Consider the following 21499-nt stretch of genomic DNA (forward strand, 5'->3'; position numbering starts at 1 on the left):
CTCTGTCAGGAAGAATGCTTTTCATTCCCAATCCTTCTCTAATGTCTGAGGTAAGGCTTTACTTGCTGATGTCATTCCCTGAGGTTCTACAGAATATCCCTTAATGGTGGGCAGGAGGGGCAATTTGCAGCCTGAAGCCAGCATGACAGGGCATAGCAAGGAACTTGTGTAGCTTTCAATTTGTGGAAAATGGATCTTTCGGTTTCAGAACCAACAGCTCACTTTTGTCTTGTTCTATAAAACAAACAGTCTACTTACTAAAAAGCAATGAAGATGTCTGGTAATTAGCCTTGTATATAACAAGATGTCTGACTTTAAAAGAAGAAAACCTTTCCCGGCTCACAGCTGCGGAGATGTTGAGTCTATGGTCAGTGTACCCCTCTCCCCTGACTGTGGTGAGTCTATGGTCAGTGTACCCCTCTCCCCTGACTGTGGGCATGTGACAAGGGAACTGTTTGGAGGAGCATTTGGGGGAAGCAGCTTCTCCTTTTGTGGCCCCATCAGTCCTGGCTCTCTCTCTGGATGAGCTTCTCAGGACTCTTACAGGAGCACACCAGTGCTCAGAAAAGGCCACTGGTAAACAGTGGGTACATGGCTGCAGGGATTTGTTTCCGTTGTAAGCCTGTTGTAATGGCTGACCATCATAATGAATTGACTGAATCCTGTAGGCAGGCATTTGTTCACCCATTTCTGTCCCTGTGGCGCAGACAATAAGGCACCCAGAATAGAGTTCTCAATTTTATTAGAGAATATATCTAAAATACATTATCCATTATGCTGTGGTATGTTATCTGAAGGGAAATATACTCTGTATCACAACTATATCAATTTTTACATCTTCATTTACACCTCTAGAAATCAAAAGTCACTAAGTTATAACATAATTCATTTTTAAGAATAACTTTGCTACAAATATATAAGCTTTTTAAAATTTTTTCTTTAATATAAGATCTTGGAAGGGTGAACATTCATCTCATTTATAATCATAAAACTATGACTGTTTTACCTGTTTTGCCTAAGTTACTTCAGTTTGTCTCATGATGTGGACTTGTAATTAATCATTCTACCCTCATATGGTTTTAAAAATAGCATTTTAACAAACAGGCCTGAGTATTCATTATCCTATGGCTGTGAAGAGAAGCAAGAGGCCCTGTCTGTTCTTTGCGTTGCATTGCCGTGGCAGAGAAAAGATGCCCTAAGTTGACCACTGGCCTGCCACTGTGCTGCCACCACATGAGACACCTGGGTCTTGCTGTTCACATTTTATTAGTAAGCACAACGGGTGAGAGGTAAAAGGTCTACAATACCAGATGCAGAGTTGGGATCCAAATCACCAAGCCTAACTGTGCTTAGCTACAGAGAGGCAGCCACACTTGTGCTGTTTGGACCCCTGCTGCAGAGTCATTTTATTTAAAGGACGCTTTGATCTTTCTATTCTTTAGCGGCTGAGCTGGACGCCAGTTGTCCACCATTGCTTCTTCAGGATCCCCCTCCGCATTGAAGTTCAGTTTACGGAAATGAGACATCTAAAAGACACAATGTAATTAAAGAAATTAGTTTCACAATATTACATACTTAAAGTGACATGTTTTAGATTTAAATTCAGCCTTCATGGGGCGGGGGTGGGGGGGGCGGACGCAGGTATACACCTTTGATCCCAGAACTTGGGAGGCAGACAAAAAAGGAAAAGAAAAAAAATTCAAACAAACAAACAACCAGCTAAATGCAGCCTCCACATGAAAAATCTATTTACATATACTATACAAAGCCACTGGGATCTTTCTTTAAATAGAAATTTTCATGAGCTTGCTTTTCTTGCTTTCCTTTTAAATTGAACAAAAATCTGTAAATTCCTATGGCATGTAAAGCAACATAAAGTTTTAAATACATATTAAAGTTGTATTTTCTGTCACAGAGAAGACAAAGTGCAACACGATAGGTAACTCCAGTCAGTTTTGGTCTTTCATGCTAACACTTTCTCTTGCTAGAGTCTGACAAGTGTGACTTAGAAATGAACAAGGAACACAATGCTCATGAGCATGATGGGAAGATTTGTTAAGCATCTCTGATCTTCAATACAAGGCTTCTGTGTTCCCAGGAAATCGGTGGAGGCTGCCTCAGAGGTGGGTGTGCCTGGATGTGGTGCTCAAGAGGTTTTTCAACCACCTACGTTGAATAGAGCCAAGAAGCATAGCGAAACAAAGGGCATCTCAGAGGAGGAACCAGAGCTGTGGCTCTGAGCTGTACACAAGACCTCCAGATCCTGTTTGTGGACCACGAAATGCAAATATGCACCTACTATGGGATCTTGCCAAAACATGCAATTCATATGTATAGTTTCATACCATTTTCTAGAGTACAGGGTAAATTCATTGTCCATAGCTATCTGTATTTGGCACTAGAGTATGTGCAGGCAATAAATCTACCTATCAAAGCTGCTATTGATAGAAAACTTTGAAATATCTAAGTTCTTCTTAGTGGAGAAATGAATGGAATGCCGATGTTTAGCACCATGTCTCAAGCACCGCATCTACAACAAGAAGTGGCGTTTTCATTTTTGCCTCGTGCTACTTGACAGTGCTTGCTCAATTGTTAAAACTCCGGGTTAGTTTTCAAGCCACATACCAGGCAAACATACCATCTTGTGGCCCACTTTGATTACACTGCATGTGAGTTCTAATTGTATATTGATTTCCTCAGAGGACATGTGTGAACTATTTTTATGATTAACACATTAATATTCTAACAGAGAGCACAGAAAGGAAGTGTGTTCTCGGCCACTTCATGGAACGCACTTCTATTTTCCTGGGCTTGCAGTTTTATCAACAAATTCCAGACAGTGAAATAAAGTTTGGCAATGTGACCTTTCTTGCATATCACAGGTCTAAACATTCATGATTCCAAAAATTTCTAGGTTTAAATTACACAGGCCCTCAAACAATTGTGATTTCAAAACTGGCTTCTTTTATATTACAGGGATCTCCCTTTTGGAATTCCTGAGAAATGTCCATTTCCCACATTTCGGCTTTATGCTAAGGAAGCCAGGAGGACTGTCAGGATTCAGAAGTGCGCCTCACAATCACAAGATTATGCTAAACTCTTCGTGAGCAAGAGGCTGGGAACTATCACTAACATCTGTATAACTTTCAATATGAAATCTTGTTTTTCAAAGACTCTCTTTCCTCCTAGCTGTTAAAAAGGAATAAGCTAATAAGCAGATATCATTCTCCTATAATCCTCACAATAAACAACACTTTCCCAGATTAAACAACCTAGCTAAGTACTGCCGAAGGTGCTGGCTAATACCAGCAAATCTTTACTGCCAAACACTCTGTGACAACAGCCACAGGGTGAGACCACAGGAGGATTAAATCCCAGGCCTGACTGGGAAGAGCAGCCTTTCTGCCTCCACTGATAGAGAACTCTCCTTAGAAAACCAACCTGCTCGCTGCTGACAGTAATGGGCTCCCTGAGCACGATCCAGGTCACACTTTCCAGCAGAGGCGGAGTGGTCAGAGAGCCAGGGTATGTCCAGTAGTCCAAGTTTCCAGGAAGAAGGGAGCAAGGATCGAAGTTAGCAAAGGCCGCACGCTTCCCCTGCAGGGCAAATACACAGAAAACAGTCAGCACAAGACTCTAGCAGGAAAGACTGTCATCCACAGGTCTAGTCAGCTCTTACTGCAAGGCTTGTGTGCAGAGGTTTCAGGTTTATTGACAAACAAAATGAAGAGCACTAGCACTGGACATTTTGCTTGGAAACATAGATTGGCAAGTGAGAGCGTCCAAAATTACTGTTTCATCTTGTCATCAAAACAATTCCTTAGGATTTTTTCAGTGTCCTTAACTGATTACATCTGGCATTTAAAGCTATATTGTTACCACTAAAATGGTAAATATAATTAGGTTGCAATAATAGAAATGTAGGTTCTTTGATAGTAAGGTGATAATTTTGCAATGATATTTCAGAGATCCATTAGAATTAAAACACAGTGTTCAGCTCTGGACACAGCACTTTTAAAGCAGTAACTGTGGGTGGAAATGTGAGATTTCACACCACTGTGTTCTTTATAAGGTCACTGAGAGACGAAGCAATATAAGATGAGAATAAATAAAGAGAACTAGACATAATTAGCAATCAGGAGAAAGAATAGGGCCATATGGAAAATGCATCATCAGGGCAATCACATGTGATTCAAGGACGGGAAGGATAGCTGCAACGGTTTACATGTAATAAGCTGGGTGGTATGTCAGTTGGAAGATGAGCTTTGTGTAGCCAACCTGCCAGGTGACCAGTCATTGCAGGTGGATGACCAAAATCTGCAGCACATCATTGCTGCACAGAGGATTAAAGCATAGAAGGAGGAACTCAGGTCATTGAATATGAATTTCCACGAAGCAGGCCTTTGTTCATCCCACACACCTCTCGATCTCTTGATTAATGTAGTGATCATAACATAGCAAGTTTCTCACGAGCATTTTCTGTATGAATCAATGGGTGGTTCGTTCAGAGGACTTTTCTGACTCTTTGATGTTCTCTAGTTCTTGCATATGTATGCTTCTAATAGCAAATCATTACAAATCACACTATTTATCAGAATTAGAAGCTACTTTTGCAGAAAGAAAAAAATCATTATATAGAAGCAATTATTTACCTCCAGTAAACTGTTCATGAAAACACCATGACATCAACAAGACTATCCATTCTGATCAAAGGAAGTTTTTAAAATCAAGAGTATTAAAAGACTTACCTTTGTTTTAATGGAATGCAGTGCTTCAAGGACTTTCTGAAGGCCTTGTGAGGCAGGTCCAATCTGCAGAAATGCAGGGGTTATAAGGCCTTATGAGTCAATTGGCACCACCACAATTTTGATTTGAGCAACTCTATCAAAAATTGTTCAGAGAAAAACAACAACAAAAGCAGCAACAAGTAAAATCCACCCCTTAGACATCCGTGGCTTGTAAACACTGTCAACACATGTTTTGGCAGCAGTCACTGAATCTTTAACCCACCTCAGCTTCTGTCTCTGTAACGCACTCCCCTGAATTAGCTTGCTCTGTGTCCTATCTCCTCCAACCACTAAGCTGAAAGAACAAGATCTTACCTCAGTGGATGCCTGAGGAGTGCACACTCTTGCCTACCCTCCTCCTACACACTCTTCCTGCCTAATCCCTGCCCCTCCCCGCCCCCTCTAGGTTTCCTAGTAGTCCCTTGACTCCTGTTCCTTTCCAAAAATCACTAACCATGTCCTCAGTGCTTTAAAACCTCACACTAGCGCTTCTCAGGATTATATCCTGAGCACTATTATCACGGTTCTCTGACTGCGGCCTCTGGGTGTCGCAAGGAGCCCCTGTAGCGTCCACTTCAGCATGGGACACTCGTAAATGCCCATCCAATGTTCTAGACTCCCCTTTCCGACTTGCTAGGGGCGGCTCAACTCTGAGATCCTACAGTTCCTAAAATTTGCTGACATTGAACCACCTAGAACCACCCCATCAGAACTTGATCTCAATTTAGCTGTCCGCCCAAAACAGAGTAGTAACCTTCACTTAAGGTTCAATTTAAACAAATTATATCCTATTGGCCATCTTCAGTTACATTTTGTCTCTTCTTCCCATTAATATCACTAGTTTCTAAGTGACACACTCCAAAATGTCCCTCAGATATCCATAACGAAGACATGAGTGATGGAGGGAGAATTAAACCTGAAAATGCTTTAGCATCAGAAGCATTTCCTCAGATTTTTGTAGAATGTTCTCCATGTTATAAATATTCTGCCTAGTCAATCACCTCAAACATAGAAAAAAACCCAAGCGACTGGGCCATTAACTAACCTTCAAAAAAATACCCAAGACAGCCAGTCCATCTGGTTGCTGCACAGCTTTTCCAAAATCCCCATATTTGGTGTTCCAGTGAACCAAGTGAAGCTAAAGTCATGGGAGACAAAAGCAGTCAATGATCCGCACGATAAAATCCAACAGACCTGACCGAGTAACTACTCTTCCGTTTGTAGCGCGAGGTTATCACAGAAAAATGTGGATTTAATTCTAATTATACTGGTTATAGCACTTATCACTTCAAGAGCAATGCTAAGTCAAGGACACGTAGAATTTTCAGAAACCGCAGATTTTATTTATGGATTTATAATAAAACAAACTCAGTGCTATTAACAAAAACACCTAAGAAACCAATGGAAGATCTTTGGCAAAGAGTTTGTCCACTCAGTATGGGCTGGAAATTAGTGCTAAATACGATTTTCCCTGTAAACAAGATCTTACCTCTGCAGCATATTTTTTTTTGTTCACGGTGTGCTCAGAGCCCTGGCCATCAGATGAGCCCCAGTGAAAGTGAAACTGAATCAATCTGTAGGTGCCACTGAGGGGTCCTTCTTTCAGCACTGGAATTATAATGCATGCATGTAATGTCTCTGTATACATACCACACACACACACACACACACACACACACACACACACACACACACGCACACAGAAATTAAAATGAGACAGATTTAATAGAGTGCTTCTCAAAGATATTTCAACGGTTTTATTTTCCAATGTGCTAACTGATGGACAATAGATGCCTTGTCGATCATTGCTGGACTTATTAGTGGCATTGTCTTCTATAGGTAAAGATTCAGAGAGAGGAGATTTACAATGACACTAATTTACAATTTAGTGAAAGGACTAGTGGACTGATCGGTCTGTGAGCCCAAGGACCTGTTTTCTATGTGGCCCAAAGATTGTCCTGACTTCCTACCAGTCACATACCAGAATTTGGGGGGGAAATTTTAAAATATTGTAAAACTTAACTATTTTATGTTTACACTAACTGGCGTTACCCCCTGAAAACTTGTATCAAACCTTTAGGCCTTCCTAACCTGTAAAATGTGTGCATTCACTTATTTTACTAATAATCATCTGTATCATCTCTATCAACTGTATGTACAGCTCAGCATGCTTTGTTTTCTCCCACAAGCTAAAATTCTAAGTACAGGAGCTATCCTGGATTCTCTATCCTGAAACTAGGTAGTCTTTAATCAATAAATCATCAGAGAAGCCACATGCTTCAATCCCTGCATTCAAGGTACTTGTCCAGTGTATCTCGGAAGAGGATGATAATAGAAGGAACAATTAAAACCTTTACCTTACTTGTATGTATCTATGATATTTAAACAATATAATCAAATACTTTCAGAAGTAACCAAGTTCTACTAATTTATTTTCCTAGGACTGGGATTAAAGCAGCTGTTCCTTTAGGTACATTTTTTGGCCTTAGACAATAATTTTATAAAATAATGAGCTTAACTCCATGGTGGCTTTGTAAAACATAGAACCGAGTCTGTTTAGTAAATATCATTTGCTTCATTTCACTTAAATATGTTTAGCCAGTAGCTAAATCTATTCAAAGTAAAGGGTGAATCTGATGAGATATGCAGGGTAGCCTTTCCACGGCAACTATGCAATCACTGGCTGCAGATGCTTCCAACAGGCCAAGAGAAAACAGGAAGAATGAATCATAAATGCTGTTATATTACACATATGTGAAGAAATATGAACTTGTATATATAATGCTAAGATCAAGTCCCTTAAAGCACAGACGAGTCAGCAAGGAAAAACATTAAGCCCAGCCTCCTATACTAGTTTATTTGGATTTTTGTTTGTTTGTTTTCTCAGAAATGAACGAACACTTTTCTTAATAGTACCTGCATAACAATGAAATCATCTTTACCAAGCAACTAAGTACTAGGGGGAAATTTCTGTACATTACTTCCTCAAAGCTCACAACCAATTGACCAATCATATACAGGAAATGTCATTTATAGAGTCGTTACCTCAACCAAGGGCATATCCAGTTCAGGGAACCTACCCTAAGCATCAGGCATCACCAGTGTTAAGAGAATTTGCTTTCCCAGGAAAGAGAATCAAGCTACCACCTCACATTGTAAAGTGACTAAACATTCCCATTAGTTCTTTGAAATCCCATCATCTTTCAATTGTTTTGGGGGATATTGTAACTACAAATATGTTTAACTCCACATACACCTTTATTTTGAAAGGCTTTGTGAACACCAAAAGAAACAATTCAATGTAAACATGCCCAGTGGTAATCTTTAACACTGGACAGCTATTTTAGCTCACATTAAAATAAAACTGTTGCTATGCAGATTCAAAGTCCATTGTAATTAGAAAAAAGTTATTAATTCTTTAGAACAGAATTGCTACAGACAGCAGCAATTCACGTCAGGTTTCAGACAATTGTGAATATGGAGTTGATTTCATGCTTGGAAAACATTGTTATAATCATACAGTTGTTTTATCATGTATAGATGGAACATGTATTATTTTGTCTAAGAAATAAAAATTACAATACTTTGATTAAATATAGCTTATACTATATTACAAGATATATTTATTTATTCTGATTACTATATACCATTTAAAAACTCTCTTGGTTTATAATGAAATCAGTTTTTCTCATGTGAAAATATTTTTCCATGTAGTAGAAATCACTGGCTTTATGCTTCTTCTCTGTAGTAGAAATCACTTCTTCTCTGTAAAACCCAGGCCTTAGTAGTGGGGCAGGCTTTCGGCAGAGTCTGCACTCTCTGTGTGCCATAGAAACACATTCCACCAGGTGGCAGATACCGGAAAAGAACTTTCAAACTTTAATTTAAATTTCATATCAAAATTTGTCCCAATTTTTTAGCCTTTATAATCTGTCATCAGTTAAACATAATATAAATACCGTAACACTATATAATGTCTTCATATACTGGACTTAAAAAATTATTTAGCAGTATTTTCATTATGATAGGAGATTTTATACTACTAAAATAAATTAAGAACCCATATAAAATCATTGAAATTTTACCATTTTTCACTATTTTTCTTCTTAGTCACTATTGAAAATTAAGATCTATTTGAACAACAAGCTAAAGACCATCGGGGTAAGTAAGCTCCCTTAATCCCAAATTACAAGTTCACATTCTCCAAATGTGTTGCTCATAAACAAATATTTTAGCAATTTCCTTTCAGACAAATAAATACTTTCCACAGATACAATTTACATGTTAATAGCTGAACTACTTTCTCCACAAATAGTCTGGAATTCTAAAATCCACGGTTACAACCTTTACTATTGATTAGATTATGCATCCTCTTGCATTGACAGCAGGGAATAATCCCAGCACTATAGTCATGCAAACAAATCTGAGAGGGGTGGCTCGGTTCCACTTCTTCTAACCAGTTACAATTCAAAGTGCCCAACAGTTTTAGTGGAACCTGGTTAGCGATTACATAAATTTAAACTGACACTTTTTAGGAGTAAGTGTCAGGACTCAAGAGTGTTTAGGAAACTCTGGTCATTGTCCTAGGTATTAATAATTATTCTGACATTACTAACTACGTGCATGGGAACCCTTCATTGGTTGCTTATGATCTCTTGTGGCCGGTAAATTTCGAGCTCCAAAATTAAGTCCCTTGAAAGTTCAACAGAACCCAGGTACAAAGCCTCATTATGTTATCCAGACAATGGTTGGCTTCAAAGGCAAACAGGGGAGTCACTCAACCTCTTTCTTTCTTCTTGAAGTAGCATAAACAAATAAATACTGTTTCTGTTTTTAAAAGGAGAGCTAACTGAGATGAACAAGATGTGGGTGCTGACCCAAGAATTCTGACATTGCTCTCATTATTCATCCCCAACTTTGCAATAAAGCAGAGAGTTTTAAACTTATCCGCAAGAGTTAATAAGTTAGGAATGGTTAATGCTTTGAACTCCTTTTGTACCAGAAAAAGCTGGCAGGAAAACATTTCAAGCGGAGAAGGTTGTTTCTGAACAGTGCTTTTAAAAAGAACATTATTAGCAATTTTTCATTAATTTGAGATTATTGGCTTTAAAGGAATGTTGACTACTTTAGTGCGAGCTTCAGTCTAAGACATTAATTCCATGCTTTAGGAGAATTACCTCCAAGCAAGTAAACACAACAGCAGAGCCAGCTAGCTCAGCTTCTGACACCAGGTACTTAAGTCTGGGTATAAGATAACATTCGGAACACACTGCAAGGCCTGACTTCAAGATAAATTCTAGAAGGCTGAGATCCCAGTGCTGGGGGGCAGGGCGGGGGGTAGAGGGGGTGTAAATGACTGATGCATTTAAATACAGAAAATAAAAAATTTGAAAGACTAAAAATGCTAAAGCAAACGAACAAAAATACCTCAATAAAACATTGCTAAAATGTTAACTTTTGAAATAATATATAAAGTAACAAAAATAAATTACTTTTAGGCTTTAAATGTAAAGAAAAATTACATTGGCTTTTAAAGACATGGTACATACAGCTAAAGACTGATAATATTTATCATCTGAAGATACTTCATTATATTCTTTGTAAACAGCTGCTAGTTAGAAAGTAGTGCCGCAAAGAACAAGCCTCGGCAAGTGATTCTTTCTTTTCTTCCTTCTTCCTGCCTTGCTTCCTTGTTTCTTTCTCTTTATTCCTTCCTTCCTCCCTTCTTTCCCTCCTTCCTTCCTTCCTTCCTCCCTTCTTTCCTTCCTTCCTTCCTTCCTTCCTTCCTTCCTTCCTTCCTTCCTTCCTTCCCTCCCTCCTTCTTTTCTTCATGTTGTGGGCTGACTATAGTATCACTTCCCTTTGTTAAACTTGAGACTCTAAGAATCTTTTTAAAAAGAAAATCTATGTAGCATATTTCCATGTGACATATTACTATTTAACATTTTCTGTAAGTGGGTTTTCCTTTTATATCAATATTTTAATGCATTCTAGATTTTTGTTTAACCAGAGTAACTGAAAGAGATAGGAGATACTAGCCAAATTATAAAGGAGTCTTTCATGGGCAAAGGAGAACTCTAATCTTTGCTGACCCTTGTTTTTCCTAGACTGTGTTGCTATCTAGGGCACACAGACACACATCCTGTGCTCTCTTTAATCCCCTGGGGGTTCCTAAAGCCCTTTGCTGGAGTCTCTTCCAAAACACCCAAACCCTTTATTTCTCTGAATGAACCTTCTGGAAAGCCTTTATTGAAGTATCATGTCAGTTACTAAGCCTCCTCCATGCTTCCACAGTTCCTACGACCACATCATTTGTATAAGCACCAACCTGACAGCCTTTCCTTCTCACAGATGTTGATAGACACCCAACTGAGGACATTGTCTGTGAATCTCTAGCTAACAGACTTTCCAGGATTTCCCACCAGGGAAGGGAGTTTAAGTCAAAAGAAGAATTGGCAAGCATACATCCTGCTCCCCACCCCCTTCCTGCTTGAAAATTCAAGGGCTTAGCTGCAGGCTCCTAGTATGGAACCATCTCCTTTACTCTAGTCTCCAAAAGCGCCGGAACCCTGACCTGTGCCAGCTGAGCTGGCTTCCTCTCTTCAACCCCCCTGGCCCATGTTGTTTGTCTCCTGTGTTAGAGCCTCAGATTCTCCTTCAGAGAATTCTTACCCCAATCCTTTCTATGATCTTTTGGATCTCAACTCAAGAGTCTACACTTCCTTGAACAGTTTCTTTGTATCAAAGTTATAGTCAGAGCCTATATTTGTATGTTCTTCTCTTTTAGATATTTTCAATACATGGTGGATTCTGAGGACAACAGAAAGGTTCACCTGCCCCCATGACCCTTAGTTTATGAAGTGTGAACTGATCTTAGTGATGAGGGCAGACAGGAGTGAGAAAGACAGTTAAGCAGATAGGGAGGGGGCCATGGCTAGGTAGCAAAGGTGCGAATTTCCAGGATAACCCACTTCTTTGGCACCCTCATCACTTGAGACAAAAACCTGGCAGCTTAAGACAAAGGATCTGTAAGATTTCAGCCTTCCGCAAGCAGGCCCCTGCTGATAGACAGGCTCAACAAGTTCTGAAGCCTACTCTGGCCACACACAGTTCTAGACCAATCACCCATCCTAGCTTCCTCTAAACTGACCGACCCTGAATGACTTGTCAGGTTCAAAAACCCCTGCCCTGGAGAAGAGATTTTTTTTTTCTTTTTTGAGACAGGGTTTCTCTGTGTAGCCCTGGCTGTCCTGGAACTAACTCTGTAGACCAGGCTGGCCTTGAACTCAGAAATCTGCCTGCCTCTGCCACCCTAGTGCTGGGATTACTAAAAACCCACCTTTCTTCAACTGTTAATTCTGACTGAGGTATTTGAGATTTCTCTGCTGCTTTTGAAACATAATGGCCAACCTGATTGTAATACTTTAATTACACATTATATAGCATGCTATTATTTAGCATGGTCATTAGCTCCAACTCTGACAGCACTAGTAGCTGTTTCCTCTGTCTTGCCCTTTTCCTCTAAAATACCCCTTACTCCAAACCACTAGCAAACAATGTGTTTACAGTCCCATTTCATTCAGTGACCTTCAAAGGAAAATATTCAGGAAAATAGGACACTGGCAATTAAATCAACCAGCAGGCCGTAAAGGCAGCCACTGTGTCTAAATGGGACTGGGTCTCCTTTTTCTAAATAAAGAAGAAAGCATTCACCAGCATCCTGTCAGCAGGCCCTATTACAAATAAATTATGGTAATTGGATTTTTTTTCAGTAACTGCCTAAGCATATCCAAACAACTCTGAAAAATCTTCACCGTGGAAAAAATTTTTGAACGAGATACTTATATCTTTATATACTCACCCTATGTCAACACTGACAAATACAAACAATATTTACCAAGAACTTCAACCTTTTAAATATTCAGATTATGATCCCTTTCTGCACTACTGACTTGAAGGCAGTACACATTAAGTTATACCTACTGAGGATAGCTCTCATCTAGGAGGACAAATGTGTTAAAGAGAATCTTAAAAGCTTAAAATTTCATGAATTCCCTGGTTTCTGTATTGCTAAAGACCTGACTTGCTTTCCGTGACATCCCACAGGCACCTTGCCTGATGCCCTACATATCTGACAGTCCCTGAGGATACTTCACAGTAATTAGCCTACTTCTAGGACCTATGAAAGAAATCAGAGTGACATCTTAGCTTTTGGACACAAATTGTGGTGGCAGGGACCTCCTGCCGGTGTCCCTGTATTTTCCATTAAGACAGAAAATAACTATTGGCTAAAAGCCCCATGTTTTCCTAAACACTGACCTGCACAGTCCTGAGAGTCATCAAACTCAACGTTAAAGGAGTGGCCGTTGTTGACAATGCTCTTGGACACAGCTTTATCATAAGATACGAGCAGAGGCTGTAGGGCAGGGTCATGCTGGGCAGTCGCTGTGTCAATGTCCACAGGGGACTGCCGGTCTCCATTGGCAATGGGGAAGTCCTTGTGCCAGTTCTCTGGTCCTAGATATGAGAAGACAGCTGTGAAGTCATTGCTGTGGGAAAGGAGACACCAGCCACCGGAAGCCACTGGTGTTTCTAGACACAGTCTGCTCAGTTCCACATTCGGAGGTGATACTAACTTAACATTTATGAAAACAAAATGTGCCTCAGTCCTTTTATTTGTAACATGGGGTAATAATATTCCAAGTCTACCTCATAAGGCCAACACGAAAATTAGAGTCAATATACATCGATTTCTTAACATTGTCAGACAAGCGTTAGCAATTTTGAGATCTTTTTACTCAAATTCAGTGACTAATACTGGACAGAACTACTGAAAACAGAGTGGTCTGACTGGGGATATAAGTCCTCTTGTGACTGAGTTTGGAACATAGATTCTAAGGCATTATAACAGGTCCGAGAGCCTCGTGCTGCCACACTAGGTGACAGTAAAGACCATATAGACCAAAACTCAGGCTCAGACCCCTCCTTTAGAACTATCTTTGCTGGGGAACCCACACAACCACAAGCTAGTGCACCTTCTTTTCCCCTCAGATGGCGTCATATACCAAGGCCTTTGATCTGGAAGACGTCTAGGTATCTACGATTGACCCTCTAACACTAGAAGTTGAAAGATGCATGGAAAACTCGCAATTAGACCCAACCGGGCTCCAGAAGATGCCACAACAAAGTGCGCTGGGAATCTTAGCCACAGTGCAGCAGATACTGATGTGAAGGGGACAAGTGTTTCCCCTTAACCTTTCTGCGACACACAACTAAAATGTTAGTAACAACCCTTGCTCGATTCTGCCTAGGTTAGCCTAGGGTGACCGGCTGTGGTCCCCATAGGTATTGTCGTCGGGTGTTGCGTTGGGTTATCCCTCCCAACCCCTGTGCGCGGCCAAGCAAGTTTGAGATCAGATCCTAGACAGCGCTCTAGGTCTGGCGCCAGGGACAGACCAGAGCGGAGACCCGGCATCCAAGCTGCGCTCCGGGATCTGCGGAGCGAGGCAGGTGCCTGAGCCGAGACCCGGAGCGCGCGGCCCGGAGCGCGCGGCCTCCCCACTCACCGTTGTGCTTGCTGTATCCCCAGTGGTGGGACATGGTCACGCCGGTGATTGGGGCAGAGCAGAAGTTGTCGTCCGTCTAGCGGTCCTGCAGTGTGTGTCGCGGGTCGCACCGTCCGGCTTTTATAGGCTCCCGCCAACTTGGTGCTCTGGGCGGCCCAGGGGAGGGACCGAGTGGACCTGAGCAAGGGGAGGAGACCGTGGAGGTGGCGGACGGAGGTGACAGGCAGAGGTGACAGGCGGAGGCCTCGGTGTTCGAGGGCCCCCGCACCTTGCTTGGGGCGGGGCGCCCTCCGGCTGCTCTCCGCTTCTGCGTCCGACCCGCTCTGCAGCAGCTGCACGCTCTCCAGCTCGCCCCGGCGCGGCGCAGCCTCCCGGGCCGGCGCCCCTAATCCCCAGCCCCATTGTGAGGACAGACCTGGCCACCGGCCCGCACAGCGCGGCTCCGCTTCCCAGAGCTGGCGGGCCAGCCGGCCACCCGGCCGCGGCCCGCACGCACGCGGCTGCGGAGTTTGACCTTGGGCGGGGAGCGTCCTAGAGGCGCCGGGAGCGGGGATCCTGGAGCCGGGAGCGGGAAGCGGGGGGGGGCCCCCTGCTGCCGGGCTGCGGGAAGACGACCCGGCTTTGCCGCCAGGGCGCCCTCCAGCTTCCCTCTTGCTCCACAAATTAACCCTAGGCACCGAACTGTTGATGTAACATAACCAACACTTCTCACAAATCGCTTTGCTTTTTGGAATTGGATTTTTAAAATGTCTTCCAAGGAGATGAGAACTTCCCCTTCCTGGCAAAGGAATTTGTATTTGACAAGCCGAAACCACCCCCCCCCCAACAAAACAAAACAAAACAAAAAACACAAAACTTAAAAAATAAAAAATAAAAGTAGCTCTATGGCTTTCCAGGGACCGTGGGTGTTCCGGGGACACACCTTTCAATGTTCTTTTTGTGTATTTTTATTTAAACATTTTTCTTCACCTAACACTTTTTTTTTCTTATTTGACTTTGAGAACAATTTTTTTTTTTTTTTTTTGTATTGAATCTATTGTGGACCTGGGGCCATATTATTTAGAATTCAAATTGAGAAGGGTACAGTTTTTTGTGTTTCTATGGAGGCACCTAGACATCACGTTACCTATATATTAAAATCTATGTGTAAGTATAATGAAAAATATCTGACTACATTTTAAGTGTTCTCAGACTCATTATGTGCCTTTATTTCACCCAGTGCCACACAAAGATGATGCACATATAGATCTCCTTGTTCTTATACAAAGACTCAGAAAATTATGGTCTTCTCTATACAAGACTCTCCAGGTTGATATCAAAAGAAATGTTTGATGAAGAATGTTATATATGACCATTACAAAGTGCAGTTCACAAATAGTCCCTTGCATCTGTGACACTAGAGATGCACAGTTTGCTAGGAGTTTCCCACTTCCTGTTCCATTACTACCATGCATGATATAAGAACAGATTTTGATGAAGTGCTTCTCAAGGCTTCTGACCCCACCAATTCTGGTTGCAGCTACGGGAATCCTCATTCTGTCTGGTACGTTTTAGTGGGAGCCAGGCTCCTGCTAGGGAGTCTCCTTGCCCACCTTTGGACAGTCAAGAGAGCATCAGGTATTATATCTCATATTCATTTTCTTTTCAAATTACAGAGGCTATAGGCATTTTCTTTCTGCCAGGTCTTCATGATGGAGATGACTTCATAGTATCATGTGGATCAGTCACTGTCTAGCTCTGCTGTACTGGGGACATTCCTCCCAGGCAGTCATTCACTGGCTGCCAGATAGTAACACTGGGCTTGTAAAAATAAAACCAGTGCTTATGTATTCATGTCTTTTTAGAGGGAAGAAATGTACTTCCTTCTAACCCAGGAGGTGGGGGAAATTTACGTATATATGTATGTATATACATACATATGTACATATTCATATTCAATGTACATATACACACATATACTCATATATATGGGTATATATAACATAATCAGAAAAAAATATAAAGTTACTAAGACATGTTCCAATTATGATAACAAAAAGTCTGAGATAAATCAGAACAAAATTTTTAAACAAAATGGCAAAGCATTTGATTTACACTAAATATAGCTAGCTAATATATTTTATAAAGAAATATATGATTTATTCAATAATTAATGAAATAAGTAGATAGTTTCATAGTCGTTAGAGTATTAAGTTTTTAGGGAGACTAACAGCCATTTACTTCTTAGGACTCCTAGAGTCCTGTCTGTAGGCATGTCCCTAGCCTACTGTCTATGATGCAATATTCTAAACTGATAGAACTATTTAATCATTAGTTTGTAAACCAGCATCCTAATTTGCTATTGCTTGCTCATGTGGGAAGTGAGAATAATTACACCCAGTTAGGACTGTTGTAAGAATTAAGTTAGTGAGTGCACATTAATCACCTGCCACCTGAACCATCAGAAAATTATGGCTTTAAAGTTTGTCCTAAACAGAGCTGTATAAAACACAATGCAAACTATATCAAAAGTGAGCATCTGGCCAAAGGGAGAGAGAGCCTCCAGCTGACTGGGAGATATATACATACATATATATATATATATATATATATATATATATATATATATATGCTTTCACCATGCACCCTAAGGTGACTCTGAATTAAGTTTCAGCATGTCACCATAATACTAAGATAATAATGGTATTCATATCATAAGGTCATGGTGAAAACTAGATGATATAACATGTAAAAAAAAGGTTTGACATTATGCTAACAATTATGGCTTATTAAATGTGAGTTATCATTTTACTATTGTATTTATTGAGCCACTACTAAGTGCTACATATTTTACATATGTTGGGGGGGGGCTACATAAGGTAAACCCATTCACTTCCCAAGATCTCAAGTGCTACTTTGGGCTGCTACCATGTCAACTTGATGCCGATGTTCTTGGAGCCCATGATGAATGGATATGAAGGCTGTAGGGAACAGTGAGCAAACACAAACAAGGTGAATTCCAGCCATGCCAATGAGTGTGAAGCTCGAGAGGCAGAGTGGCACAGGATAAGAGGCCACTCTCAGACCGAGGGTCCTAGAAGCCCTGCTGAAGGAAGCCCTTAAAGAACCAGTAAGGAATGACCAGGAACAGAACAGCTCACATATAAGAAGTCAGTATAAAAGCCTGCTCAAAGAAGTTTCTAGCTTTATCACTGGGATGAAGAAAAAGAAGACAAGCAGTCACATCAGCCAGGCAGGACTTGCAGCCAGAAGAACAGTACAGACCACTGTACCAAGGAGAGGTTTTCTGTTTAAGTATACAAGGAAGCCAGGTGACAGGTGCAAAGGAGAGAACAACACAGACTAGAACTAAGACAATTAGGAGCTTTAGGCAATCTAATTCATCTCTTCATTTTACAGACAAGACAGAGGGTCTGGGTGACTCTTGCTACCTATGCCTTTGTGTGTGTCTTTCTAAGAATTACTTCCAGAAAAAGATGCAAGTTCCTCTGATATGGAAACTCTGGCTCTGGCTTCCCTTTTGGCCTGTGAACCTACCAGCATTCCTCTTAAGGAATGAGAGCCAGGGTTTGTGGATTTGTACTGTGTCTCTAGGTCTTACCTTCTGCATAAGCCTGCATGATTTGTTCTAGTCTTCAATCCTCCATGTTCATGTGTGGAATACATATGGCATACCCAGGGCTGCTGAGTGATAAATTTTCATTTAGCTTTGGCTTCCTGTGTTATTAACTCCTCTGTTAGTGTCCTTGTTATCATAGGGAGAAGTCCCCATTTGTGAAATTAGATTTAAGCTTTCAGTGTGAGCTGAGTCCACCATAGGGCTTCAGTATAGCCCTGAGCAACATAGGCAGTCTCTTGCAACTTCCCCTGCTTCATTGTAAACTGATGAGGGAGAATTCTAGCTCCAGAATATCATTATAAGAAAGAGGGTCTGGAAAATCTCAAAGGCCTGGCATGGTTTCACGTCTGAATAAATAATAGAATGGTTATTATAATACTTTCTCACTAAAAAATAATAGTTTGTCTTTTCTGTGCCACTAACTTGAACGGAAAAGGAGCATTTAATTAGTGTGTTTGAGTTTTTACATTCTAAACTTACTAAAAGTATTAATTTACCAACACAATTCTAAAAAATTAACTTACTAAAAGCATGTAGCTAACAATGCAGTTCTAAACACTTCACATCAGTCTGTACTGAAGCAGTGGCACTGGAGGACAGAAATAAGTTTCTTGAGTACAGGTCACTCAGCTAGCAAGTGGAAGAGTCAGGTGTGGACCAAACTGGCAACTCTGGTTCAGGTTTGAACCCTCAGCCACCTGTCCTTTGGCCCACTGAGAGCCAGTGCATTCCTCCTGGTCAAGGACCCTGGTCCATGATGCTAGAAGAACAATGTGTGAAAATTTTATGTGCAGTCCTACTCCAGAAAGCCAGGTTGGGTCAACATGCAGAACACTTTTAGAGCATCCTAGCAAAGTCTCTCTAAGTAAAATATGTGTCTGAGATAACATTAACATTACATCTGCAAACAGTTGGCTTCAACTGCCCTTAGCAAGCTGTTTTGTAGATTAAAAAAAATTGTAGTATGTACATTTTTAAATTTAAAGACATTTAAAAATGTCTTTGATTTTTCATGATACCTGGTAATATTTAACTTCTATAAAAACTAAATACATCCAAAGTAGTCAATGAGTTCAAGTATGTCAACAAGTGTCCATTTTACACAGAAGTAGAATGAAATGTTAAATGAGAAAATTAGACATGTATGTAAATTATACCTTTTTAATATTTGGTGACTCAGGGAAGCTGCCATTTACCATACACAATTTTCTAGATCTAATAAAGGCCGACATCCTTTCCCAACACCGTTCTCAAACAGTTTGCCTTGTAAGGAACATTGATCATCACTGGATACATTTCTGGTTTTCCCAGTTTGGGAGACAGGGGTGGTGTGTGGCTGGCATCCAATGAGCACATTCCAAAGTGGCACTGCATATGGACCCATGTACAAGGAAAGACCCTGGGACTATTAACCCCCAATTCCACCTGTCTAGTAAAATGTTCCTTACCCATTTACTCATTAGCTTCAGTTGCCTGTGGTCAGCCAGAACAGGAAGTAGTAAATGGAAAATTCCTGAAATAGACAATCTATGAGATTTTTATCATCTACTATTCTCATAAAATCCGACAATGTTCTGCTTCATCCCACCCAGGACATGAACCATCCTTTGTCCAGTATAGCCATGCTGTAAACGCTACCTGCCAATAGCTATTTAGCAGACATCTTAGTTACCATATTCACTGCCCAGGTATCATAGGATTTTGTTCAAGCAACACCTGTTTCACTCAGTGATGACCCATAGCACAGAAGTAGTAACCATGGCATGAAACATGGGAGGATAGAATAACTCTGGGACTATATACCAAAGCTTCAGAATATTAAAGAATATTCTTAAGTGTGTGTGTGTGGGGGGGTATGTGTGTGTTTTCTATTTACATTTTGAGTTGGCACTAGAAGCCTTGGGTTGTATCCCCTCACATAAGGGAAGTCCCACTATGTCACTCTGTAAAATCCTGACATAAGACTGTCTCTACTCTAAAGGGCGGATAGAACCCAGATGCAGAATGCTTGCTTAGCAATTTCAGAGTCTTGGGTTCATTCTCTCTATGTGTCTCTGTCTCTCTCTGTATCTCTGTATCTCTGTATCTCTCTCTCTCTCTCTTTCTCTCTCTCTCTCTCTCACACACACACACATACACAAACACACACTATAAGGTAATTCTTTTCTCAAAGGTCTGGGAAACAATTATGGTAATTACCTTTGTATTGAAAAACATCTGAGACCTAGAACTGTGCTATGTTCCTAATAGTCCCTCACTTATTTTTGGTTCAGTGGATTGGAAAGAAAAGAATAAAACCAACCCTACCACTGCACCTTGGGAAAATTGTCAGTTTATGCTGCTTGAGTGTGCACCCAGTGCTACCCAGATCCTAACAGCTTGTTAGGTGAGCATTAGATTCACTGAATGATTAAACTTCTCTTTTACCAATAAATCACCACTCTGGGGAATTTCTGACTTCCTCTTACTAACATAAGCAAGCTAACACTTTCCATGAAGGGGTAAAGGCATCAGAACTAAATGCTTCCTCTTGCTTAAGGGCAGGAGGCCAGAGTTAGCAGTCTACTCCCAGGGGAGCAGACAGCACACACACACACACACACACATACACACACACACACACACAGCCAGCACCTTCACAGTCCTGTAGCATGTATGAGCGGGCTTCAGAGAATGAACATAGCTACATTTTATAGCTGGTTTTCTCATTTTATGCTTACTCAAGTTCATTCAGAAGCAGAAAGGAAACATATTTTCATTCAGATAAAATTTGTTTGAAAAGTTTTGAACTACTCAATATCAGGATTCTGGAAGAAAGAAAGCATATAAGCTAAGAACATTGGTCTGACTTTGAATGCTGATAGCATTTTCTTTAAGTATCTTTGCTTCATAAAATAATTTAATGCATTTTAACCACTTAACACAAAATTTCAAAGTTATACTCTGTAATTATCAACAGTATTTCTATCTCTTGTCTCTCCTTCACCACCCACCTCAGTACAGTGTCTGAAAGATAAAAATACATTTGAATGAATAACTGAATGTTTTTTCAGTGGACAGACAAAATGTCACTTGACTTTTATATGTCACAAAATATGTTTTTTCTTTCTTCTGTCTCTCCTCTTCTTCACTTTCCTTCCCCTCCATCCTTCGATTCCTCTTTTCTCTTCCTTTCGTTCCTTCCTTCTCTCCTTCACAACAACAGATGTCCTTTAAACCTTTTTTTCTCTTTTCATTGTCTGACTATACTGAAAGGGTTATAACAATTCACGACACGTCCACCAAGTTCTGGTGCTGAAGAGTCCAAGTTCCGTGCTTCCCTTCCTGCACCGTGGCAGGGGGGCTGCTTTTCTAACATCCAGGGTGCAAGACTCTTCTTATTTCATTTTCTGGTGCCCATTTTGTAAGGCTGTGCATGAAATAATGGATTAGCAGAGCGAGGAAATGTAGGACAGAACAGGTTGGGTAGATAGAGAGGAGACCACTGCTGCTCTTGTAAGCAGAAAACTCTACCCAGCTTTCCACAG

General features: G+C 40.8%; 1 protein-coding gene across 1 annotated transcript; it reads right to left on the reverse strand.

The window, feature by feature from the left end:
* Positions 1–725: 725 nt before the first annotated feature.
* Ca2 (carbonic anhydrase 2) lies at positions 726–14881 on the reverse strand. Its single transcript, XM_021157665.3, has 7 exons — positions 14354–14881; positions 13107–13304; positions 6277–6395; positions 5833–5925; positions 4749–4811; positions 3442–3597; positions 726–1526 (listed from the first exon to the last, which is right to left on the reverse strand). Exons 1-7 carry the CDS (start codon positions 14385–14387, stop codon positions 1407–1409), a joined length of 783 nt encoding a protein of 260 aa, XP_021013324.1. The 5' UTR covers positions 14388–14881; the 3' UTR covers positions 726–1406.
* Between the last annotated feature and the right edge of the window lie 6618 nt (positions 14882–21499).

This window comes from Mus caroli, unplaced genomic scaffold (genome assembly GCF_978045245.1).
Source record: "Mus caroli unplaced genomic scaffold, Mus_caroli_1 scaffold_3, whole genome shotgun sequence".
In the NCBI taxonomy this organism is placed as follows: domain Eukaryota; kingdom Metazoa; phylum Chordata; class Mammalia; order Rodentia; family Muridae; genus Mus; species Mus caroli.